Source organism: Melospiza melodia, chromosome 6 (genome assembly GCF_035770615.1).
Source record: "Melospiza melodia melodia isolate bMelMel2 chromosome 6, bMelMel2.pri, whole genome shotgun sequence".
Lineage (NCBI taxonomy): Eukaryota > Metazoa > Chordata > Aves > Passeriformes > Passerellidae > Melospiza > Melospiza melodia.
This window is the reverse complement of record NC_086199.1, coordinates 62,428,631-62,438,630: the sequence shown is the minus strand read 5'-3', so window position 1 is coordinate 62,438,630 and position 10,000 is coordinate 62,428,631. Positions and strand designations below refer to the sequence as shown.

Genomic DNA, 10,000 nt, shown 5'->3' with positions numbered 1-10,000 from the left:
GTTCAGCTGACGGCTGCTTAGCATTATTAGCGAATGATGAGTGGCTGATGTTGTTGATGTTGCTACCTCGAAACATCTAATTTCAGCATCTGCACTGAGCAAGAGGGCCATGGGCCAAACGGCTGGTGCCAAGACCCTGCCAGGCTTTGCTTCTTTGGAGGTGGCTTCCTATCAAATCTGTGCACATGGAGATCCCTGCCCTGCCCTAGCAGCCCTGAGTTTGGACCCAAACAGTGGCCACAAAGGCAGGGACAGGACCTCTGCCAGTGGCATGTCAGGGCCAGCAGCTGCCCTTGCTAAAGCAAGAGGTACAGAGTCCTATGCTCAAGGAGCCTGGAGACAGATACAAGATGACATTCAGGGACCTAATCCAAAGCCCACTGAAGGTTTCTTGTGTATTTAAGCCATCTGGATGAACATGCCAAACACCCGATAAGTAAATGAACGTATGTAAAGCAGCACTGAGTTATCCCACCCTTCCTCCCACACTGCTAGACACGGGCATGAGGAACAAGGACTCACACTGGGATGCTTGTTTATTTATTTATTGGGGGGGGGGAAATAAGCTTTGGTGAAAGCAACACTTGTGAAGCCTTTAAAATAATTATTTTCTGATTACACTGAAGTTAAAAAACCTAAACCAGCATCATCTTAATCTCCTCGTCCATAATCCCGCTGTTGCCTGAGCAGCCAGTTTGTGTTTTTTAACAAGGCGTTTCTGGACAGCTGGCAGGGATTTGAGGTGCCATGTCCCCAGGCAGCACAGTGGCCTCTAGTGGCAACTCACATCCAGCCCTGGGGAAAGAAACCTGCAGGTGAACCTCGCAGGCTCCTTGTTCCCCAGGAAAATTAGGAATTGAGTCCAAACTGCCAGAGGAGAGGCATCCCTGTTTGGGGTGTGGTGTGCTGCCAGGCAGGGAACCGAGCACACCAGGTACCCCATAAGCAAGGAGCAGTTGCTCCTGAGACTCCCACCTGGCTCTGGAGATCCATTCAAGGTTGGCCACAGTTCCCGGTCCTGCCCCAGCCCCCGCAGTGCCGGTCTGCAGCCCAGGCCCTCCATGGCTTCTCCAGTGCCCTCTCCTGGTGGGACCTCAGCGCTGGGCTGTAGCCTTGTCCCTCTCTTGCAGCTCCAGGAGCTGTGTGTCCCACAGGTCTGACTCCTAAAAGCACTCTGGGCAGTATGCGTGTCTAAGGAAAGCTGTCTTCTGCTATAATCTCTTTTATGAGGAGGAATAGCTTGGGCTTTCTTTCTTCAACCCATTCACCCATTTCTAAAAGGTCTGTAGGCCCTTTACAGTTTTGAAGTCTTTCTCCCTCTTCTAAGTTTGGCTGAAGCTGCCTGAAGCACTCACTAGCACATCAGTCTCCTCAGGAAACCAAGATGAGTGTGTCCAGTGAGGCACAGTCTTGAGAGCTCTCTTTAGGCAGACGGGAATAAATCATAGAACCATAGAATAATAGAATGGTTTGGGTTGGAAGAGACCTTAAAGATCATCCTGTTTCAGCCACCCTGGTGTGAGCAGGGACACCTTTCACTAGACCAGGTTACTCAGAGCTCCATCCAACCTGACTTTTGACATTCCCAGAGATGGGGCATCTACAACTTCCCTGGGCAACCTATTTCAGTGCCTCATCACCCTGACAGAAAATAATTTGTTCCTAATATCTGATCTAAACCTGCCTTTGTTCAGTTTGAAGCCATTCCCCCTTGTCCTGTCACTACATGCTTTTGTAAATAATCCCTCCCCATCTTTCCTGTACATTCCCTTCAGGTCCTGGAAGGCCACAGTTAGGTTACCCTGAAGCCTTCTCTTTTCCAGGCTGAACAATCCCAATTCTCTCAGCCTCCCCTCACAGGAGAGGTGCTCAATCCCTTCAGTCATCTTGGTCTGCCTCTTTGGGACTCGGCTCAACAGGCTGCTGTCCTTCCTGTGTTGCTCAATCTTGGGGACAGCCAAAACTAGCATTTTTTTTTCTTGCTCCTTTCATCTTCTGTGTATGGCATTAGCTTCACTAATTTCTCTGAGAAAGTCCCCAGGTCCTACATGGAAGGTAGGTGTAGTCCTCAGTGTCACAGCAAAGGTGTCTTCCCATCCTGGAGCAGTTGTGTCTTTTGGCTTTATCCTAAGACGTAAAGAACCTCTTATGAGGAGCAGAAATATGCATCAAGCTTTGCATGGGAGTCTATGCTCTCGTTCCCTTTCCCTGAAATTTGCTTGCTGCACGTCAGGAGATCTTTCCTTCTCCACCAGAAGTTTTGCCTCCAACTGACCCAGTCCCCATAGTGTTGCTGGAAGGGAGGACTGCTGGCCTGCAGCCCATCAGCAGCAGGAAGGGACCCAGGCAGAGGGAACCCCCACATTCTGGGCCCCTTGGATGTTATGAAGCCCATCATCAAAGAAAATGTGAGGCTGGATCTGGGCGAGGATGGGGCCTTTGGGAGCCCCATCCATGAAGAAAGCCTCGTCGATGGGCAGTCCCCATTCCCGGAGCGTTTTGATGGCTCGGACGCCCATGTCCCGGCCGCTGCGCGCTGTCACCAGGTAGGTGCGGATGGGGGACTCTCCCTGGCCAAACTTCTTACGCAGCTTCCCGAGGTGCATGGCAAAAGCCTTCAGGGGGCCCTGGAAGGACAGCAGGACAGTTGGGAGTGTGTGGGAAATAAGGAAACACCTACTCTACCTGTACAAGGCACTTGTTCCTCTCCCAGGCTTTCTCAGGGCTCTGCAGAGCACACAATGCCTGTGGGCTCCAGGGCTGGACAATGCTGGGACTGGGGCTGTTCACTGTGGTCCCTGGGAGGAAGGTGAGCCTTGTGGTGCTCGTCCTAATCCCAAAGTGACTAGCAAGGTATATCCCAGCAAGCAGTGCCCCTGGGTCTGAATCCTGTGGGGACTTGGACAGCAAGAGCTCACAGCCTACAAAAGGTGATGTTGGGATTAGCCACAATCCTAGATATTTAGGGCTTATTTACAGGAGATAACAGATCCATTTCCAGTGAGACTCCAGATCAGGCCCACACCAGGGACTGAATAGTGGATGCATAGGGACTCTGTAAGGATTTCTGCTTTTCTGACAGTTCATGCCAAAGCCCTAGCAGGAGAGACGGCAGAGCCTGTGGGTGCCCATGGAAGCGAGGGGGCATACTCACCTCTCCTATGGGGACAGCCTCCATGGCCCGCTCGTACTGCACTGCCCTCTCCAGGCCCTGCTCCTGGAAGATCTGGTCTGTCTCATCCGAGAAGAGCACGGCGTCCCCGTCAAACACCACGCGGAGTGGAGTGCTGGGGGCCTGCACCTCTTGCTGGAAGACGAGCGCCGCCGAGACCCCTGCGAGGCAGAGCAAGCTGGGGTCAGGAGGGACACCCCTCCCTGGGGCACCTCATGCACGGCCAGCTGCTCCCTACACATCTGCTGCAGCCCTGACCCACATCACCATGCTAGGGCCTCCAAGTCAGGGAGCTTTCTGGGGCAGTCAGCCCAGCCTTTCCATGGCTATGTCATCCCCTGAGAAAGTGCTGCTGATCAGAAACCGAGGCCTGGGCAGATACTGAAGTGTGGTAAGAGATGGTGGGCGGTTGTCAAGGCATGAGCAGCCCTCCTCCTGGTGCTTGCTCACCCTGCCAAGCCTCAATCTTTAATGCCCAGATTTAGCACACTGTGGTGTGAATAATATGGGCTGGCATCTCCATTGATTGTGGTAATTGGCTTAATTCCAGTCTCTTCCTACAAGCTGCTCCCTGCCCACCCTCATATGTGGACCCAGGCTCCCAGATGGGAGACACTTGTCAGGGCAATGATTCTCTCAAGGAGGTTCCAGGAATGTGCTGTGTGGTGAAGGAAAGTCCAGACTGCAGATGGCTTCTCCTGACCTTGAAGGATGGTGGCCAGCTGATGTACTCATACCCAAGTGAATTAATAAGGAGGTGATTAACCCCATAAGAGGAGATGGGGAGACTGCAGTTCCTCTGATTGAGGTCAGACACATGCTTACTGAGCACACAGAAACTCTGCATGTACCAAGACAGCAGATTTCTGTGGCATCCTCACAGAGTCCTGGGAATCACTGATAAACTCTCACTGATGAATGGAATTGCATTTTTGGTTAGAAAGGCTTAATTGTCAGGCAGGGAATGACCTTTCCATGGCAGAGCTGTGCTCAAAATGATGCATAATGCACTCAGTGACTTGTGAGGGCATCTGAGCAAGCCTGGTGTGCTTGCAGGCTACAGGTAAGGACAGAAAAGGAGACTGAACTGTTCAGGACTGTACTGGTAATCAATGTGCCATTCACCCCTGGTCCCTGTGAAATCACAGGCTCTGGTGCTGCCTCTTGGTACTGAGCTGCTTGGAAAAAGGGTGGTGGGTTTGGGGCTGTGGGATGGAGGGGAGAACGTACCTCTCCGGAGGGCATTGCAGACATCTGTCCTGTCAGCTGAGAGGAACAGCTTCACACCGTGGGACTTCAGGTACTGTGTGGAGTCCTCATCGCTGACAAAGCAGAACTTGGAGATCTCCAGCCCTTCAGGACAAGGGATGTGAGTGAAGACTTATAGATCAACATCCTCCTCACAGCCCCTCCCTGGTCTCCCCGGGTCTCAGTGTGCTCTTCTGCAAGAGCTCAGGGCAATGAATTTCCCAGTGATGTATGGGGAACCTGCCTGTGCTCTTGCTGCATCTTCTTGACCTGTTGTTGCTCCTATAAAACTGCAGAGTGCAGGTAAATATTCCCTCCATCCCCTCCTTAAATGAGCATTCCTCCCGACAGCACTCTGGGATTTAGGGTGGCTTTTTTAAACAACTTTTTTTTATTTTCAGTACCTGCCTGAACATCCCCAGGCTGTGCAAAATGCTGCAACTTCCTGGTGTGAAAGATACGGCTGAGGGGAGCTGGGCTCCAAGAGAACCCCTTCCCCTTGTATCGCCTGGCTCTCTGTTTGCCCCTGATGATCCACTGTGGTGCCTGATCTGCCCTGCAGCCTCCCAGGGGCACCAGGCACAGCCAGGATGGGTCCCCCTCACCGTAGTGCTTGGCGCTGTTGATGATGCGCACGCCGCTCTCTGGGCTGTTGTTGGAGAGCACCAGGATGTCAAAGAGGTCCCTCTCTGCTGGGCTGCTCTCCAGGATCTTCTTGTTAACATACTGCACTGCCTGGGAGGAGATGGGACTCTTTTAAAGAGGCATGACTGCAGTACCTTTGCAGGGGTTCTTCTGCAGTTACGGTTAGTGGTTTGTGCTGCATCTGTCAGCTACGACAAGGCTGGCATGTTATGGAGAGCCAGACAGAGCAACCATCCTGGAAAAGCCAGGGGGAGATGGACTGGTCAGGAGAACAGGTCTCAGTGCCCTGCAATGAGGCCCAGAGATCAGCACAGGCTGATGATATGACACACCCTGTGATGGGAGCTGAGACTTAAAGCTGGGAAAGCTGAGCTTTCACCCCATCCTGTAAGTGTCTGCATGTGCCCCATGCCAGGTGTGGGGCTCACCTGGATGAAGGCAAAGGCTGTGCCTGGTGGCAGGGGCTTGTCCTGGTTGGCCTGCTGGTGCCTTGTGTACTCCTCCTTGCCCTTCTCCAGGTAGAGCTTGTGCTCTTCCTCCAGGTTGAAGATGGCTCTGGTGGTCACAGCAATGACCAGTGCCGTGCTGGGGTCTTTCTGCAGGACAGGGAGGAAAGAGGAGTCAGGGGACAGCAGAGAAGGTGCTCAGGGAGGTGGGGTGAGCAGGGGGCACCAACCAGAGTGGTGGGGTTGGCTGCTGGAGGTATCACCCCTGTGTCACGGTTCCTGATGCCAGAGGTACCACACCCAGTCTTCATCTTCAGGCCACCAAGGATGGGGCTGGCAGTTGTGAAACCCTAACCTGTCTGGTAAGTGCCATGTGCTCCAAGGACAGCTCACACAGAGGGGATTGCCCCATAATTTTGTTCTTTGTGGGGCCAGCACTGCCACAGTCATCTGTTTGTGCTGGGTTTCTCTGCACATACTGGTGGTGCTACCCTTTGTTTGTGTCTGTTCTGGACAGCTGAATAAAGTCTCTGTGTATGTAGAGAAGCTGCTGCTTTCTTCCTGTCTGCTCCAAAATTTACGTGTGAGCAAATGTACCTGCCCAGTCCAAGCAACTGGAAATCACATGGACTTCACTGGGACCAAGAGCCCAGCAGCCCTGGGACAGCCACTTCTGCTGAAACCCAGGCATGAGCAATTCAGGCCACCACAGTTCTGGGTTGTGGTGTGTTCCCTTCTGTGGTGGCATTTCAAGACTTGGTTTGGAAATACAGGATGTGTGTTTTGTAATGGACAGCCTTTTACCTGGTTTACATTGGTGTTTATGACTGTGCTTTCCAGCTCTGCCATCTTCAACTCTCAGCCTTTAAGAGAAAATAGAAAATTAAACTGGAAGATTATAATGTGGCCAATCTATAGTCATTCTTGAGAGGGGGAAGAGTGGAAAGGAGACAGGAAACATCCTACACACCAAGTACAGCAGCTCAAATGAACCTGTTTCTGCTGACAGCAGCTTTGCTCCGAGAAAAACTGTTCTAATAGTTCCAACTACATGTGATGGAAAAATGGCTTTTCAAACACAGATCACTGCTTTATTTTTACTTCTGTTTTTCTCAAAGAGTATTTTTCTCTGTGTTGAACTGCTGAAGGTTGTTGTGGAGCTCTTTTCCAAGCAAAATAAGGCTGTCTTTAAAAGCCCAAGTAGGTTTCTAGTTCACATCCTTGTCTTTTTTGCTTGAATGGTGAATTTGTATCTACAAATGAAGGAGTTCACTGCATCAGCAGCTCATTTGCAGCTGTAAAAGGTCAGAGTAAGTAGAAGTGTGTGGTGAGGGCTTGGATAAAGGCTGAGACCTCTGTGATGGGGTTGGTCTGCCCCTCCACAGCCCTGTGAGCCAGTCAGGCCCTACCTGATTACTGTACTGGGGGGCTGGGCAAGCAAAGAGCAAAGCCAACATGCAGTGTAAAGGACAACTCAGGGTATCCACAGAGACCTGTCTTGTGCCCCAGTTTTATTTAATTCATGTTTATTGTTCAGGGTCTGCAAAACTTTGCCTGGGCCAGTAAACACCACACTTGGCTGATGCCAGCCGTGAGAGCCACAGCCTTGCCATGGGGGGCTCAGATCTCGCAGGTGCACTCCCCGACTGCCCGAGGAGCAGAAAGCCCTGCAGCAGGGCTACTCCCCCGGCCAGGGCTGCCTGGAAAGCCAGGAGATGCTGAGCATCCCTCTGCTTCCTCCACCCCCTGCCCCATGCTGGGAAGGGGTCCCCTCCCAGAGAGGGTGGCAAACACCAGCCCAGCGCAGGCAGGAGCTTTCCTCTGACATAATCCCAGTCAAGTATTCTCTAAAAGTCAAAACTAAATGCAAAGGGGTAACGGAGCTGAGCAGCCCATCCCGGCGGGAGAATCCACCTCTAATTTCTGCTTCGCTCTTCCAAGCACTGCAAATCAAGCCCGGCTTCTCCTTTCCCTCTCCCTGCCCCGGCACCCGCAGCGCAGTTGGCACGCAGACACCCGGACCTGCACAGGCACACGTCTCGCTGCCAGACCCGATTCCAGGGGGTGCTGCTGGTCCCCTCCCACGGCTGCCTAGCAGGGAGCAGGTGTTACCCCCTGCACACAGACAGGGTTCTGCCGGAGAGAAAAGCGCACACTCGCTCACTCACTCACTCACCCCGAGCGCTGCCTCTGCTCCCGGCCAGCCCGGCCCGTCCCGCGGCAGCATCCCGGCCGCGCCTGTGCCCGCTGTTTATATTTCCCCCGGCGCGCTGCAGGAAGCGGGCAGCAGCCGCGATGGGCGCAGCTCCGCTCCCCGGCGCGCTGGGATTTGTAGGCAGCCAGCGGGTTGGCGTCCTGCCCGGGCAGACTGCATTTCCCGGCTGGCATTGCACAGGATCGCGGTCACCGGGGCCTGCCTTCGGACACGGCCGCGGTCACTCCGCGCTGTTCCTGCCTCTGCAGCCCTCTAGGCGCTTGTGCTCAGTGGTTGATCGCTGTCCGCAAGCCGTGATGTCTTATTTCTGCAGCTGGAGTGTTTATAGCGTGCCTCCAGTCCTCTCATTTCCCAGCCCCTGAATGGTTGTATTTTTGACCGAAAAAAATAGGGGTACCTGGTCCAGAGTGACTCAGGACAGATGCAGGGACGCAGGGAGCAAAGGCAGGTGCAGAGCGTGGCTGAATGCAGCACGTTTGCCATTTTACTGTAATGGTTTTGGGTCTCTTTTCCCCTTTTTTCTGAAAGCCATGTGTCACTTGCTGTCCTGAGCAGGGTTGATTTTGGGGCTAGGATTTTACTTTTCTGGGTAGGCTGTGTAGCACCCAGCCTTGTGGGGCTGATGGTACCAGGACAGTTCAACACCTTTTTTCTGTCCAAGACTGTGACTGTCAGGGTTGTGGGGGGGAGAGGGTGAGGGGAGAGGGGCTCAGGGACCCAGGACCATCCTGCAGCTTTTCCCTTGCCCCACTGCTGGAACAAGGTCCACTGCTGCAGCCTGCCCAGCCTTGGAGACCAAATGGAGACCAAACTCACATGCACTAAGGCTGAACAGTTGTCCACCTGCATGACATCAGGCTATCACCAGCATCACCAAATCTCCTCCCAAAATGTGGGAAGGCACCAGGGTGCTGTGTAGCTTGGTCTCACTGGGGTCATAGAATCATAGAATGATTTTGGTTGGAAGGGTGCTAAGGATCATCTAATTTGAACCTCTTCCACCAGGGCAGGGATGCCATGCACCAGAACAGCTTGCTCAGAGTCCCATCCAACCTGGCCTTCAACTCTTCCAGAGATGAAGCCACAACTTCTTTGGGCAACGTGTTCCAGTGCCTCATTACCCTCTGAGTAAAGAATTTCTCCCCAGGATCTGAATCTCTTCTCTTTTAGCTGTTTCTAGCAAGCCACCTGTTGAAAAGGCTACTTACATGCTCAGCTTTTAGTGTGCATATGCAGACCCCCTTTCCCTGGAAGATTTAATATTCCCTATTCCCCCATCCCCATATTGCATTTCTCTTGTGCATCCCTTGGGACTTCCAGTTTAGAGCAAAAAGTTCTCCCAGAGGTTTGCTGCAGCATCATTCCTGCAGCATCATTCCTGCATCTCCTGCTCCTGGAGGTGGTGCTTTCCTGAGCATCATGAGTGCAAGGCCCTTGTGAGTGTGGCTATTTTTTGGGTGGCTGAAGGGCAGCCCTAGCCCCTCTCCTGTGGCTAGGCACCTACTGTGGCAATGCCTTGGTGGCCATGTGAAAATCTGGAAGGACTGGTGAGTCAGGGTGGTGGGGCAGAGCTGGGACAGGTCTGGTTTCTGGGGCATCTCCCATCACTACCTCAGCCACTAGACACTGACAGTTTTGCAGTATGGCTCCCTGCTTCTGACACCACCCCAAATTTACGTGGTGATAAGGGCAGGTTTTGGGCAAACTTTGCTGAACTGGCAGCAAGGGAAGAAGTTTACAAGCATAAATTTAATGCAATGGAAGCCTGTGAAATTGCTCCTGGCTGTGTGCCTGGTGCTTCTGTTGGCGCTGGAGGATGAAACCACCCAAGCAGTATCCCCTTATCCTGTCTGTCCTTCCTGCAGTGTTGCAGCAGAGCATTCCTGTTCACCCACACACACGTTTTGCAGGCCCTCACACAGTGCATGCCCTGAGGGCCAAGGAGCTGGGCTTCCCAAGGGCAGAGATCACCAGGGATGGATGCAGTCATACACCCATCCCCTTGAAAGAGTCCATTCCCTTGTGCTGTGCCTGCAGCCACACAGTCCAGCCCAGCATCGCTGCAGGGATAACTTGGAGAAGCAATTTCCCAGTGCCTGAAGTGGAACAGCAATGCCCTCCAGCTTCTGGCAGGCAGGAGGGCAGGTTTTGCTTCCTGGTCCAGCAGGGAGTTCCCCGCTGGCTTTTCGCCTGCATGAACACTGCTTGGGTCAGCGGTGAGGTGGGGCCGGCGGAGCTGCTGGGGCCACCTGGCTCCTGAGCTGGCAAAGCAGA

At 53.2% G+C, this 10,000-nt stretch overlaps 1 protein-coding gene across 2 annotated transcripts; it reads right to left on the bottom strand.

Moving 5' to 3' along the window:
- Positions 1–529: 529 nt before the first annotated feature.
- On the bottom strand, positions 530–7,774 carry LOC134419455 (cytosolic 5'-nucleotidase 1A-like). 2 transcript variants are annotated; one of them, XM_063158660.1, is made up of 7 exons: positions 7,688–7,773; positions 6,316–6,374; positions 5,494–5,661; positions 5,026–5,155; positions 4,403–4,525; positions 3,155–3,333; positions 530–2,627 (listed from the first exon to the last, which is right to left on the bottom strand). In XM_063158660.1, the coding sequence occupies exons 2-7, from the start codon at positions 6,358–6,360 to the stop codon at positions 2,325–2,327; spliced, it is 948 nt and encodes a 315-aa protein (XP_063014730.1). In that variant the 5' UTR covers positions 6,361–6,374; positions 7,688–7,773; the 3' UTR covers positions 530–2,324. The 2 variants fall into 2 exon arrangements, with proteins under 2 accessions (XP_063014730.1, XP_063014729.1); XM_063158659.1 differs by lacking the exon at positions 6,316–6,374 and having other exon boundaries at positions 7,688–7,774.
- Positions 7,775–10,000: the final 2,226 nt, after the last annotated feature.

Bases quoted from the DNA above. Each gene is read 5' to 3' on its own strand.
- LOC134419455 (XM_063158659.1), bottom strand. From the start codon at position 7,738: ATGCTGCCGCGGGACGGGCCGGGCTGGCCGGGAGCAGAGGCAGCGCTC. The intron at 5,156-5,493 runs GTGAGCCCCACA...ATCTCCTCCCAG, and splicing joins CAGCCTTTGCCTTCATCCAG to GCAGTGCAGTATGTTAACAA. The intron at 2,628-3,154 runs GTGAGTATGCCC...CTGTCCTTCCAG, and splicing joins AGGCTGTCCCCATAGGAGAG to GGCCCCCTGAAGGCTTTTGC.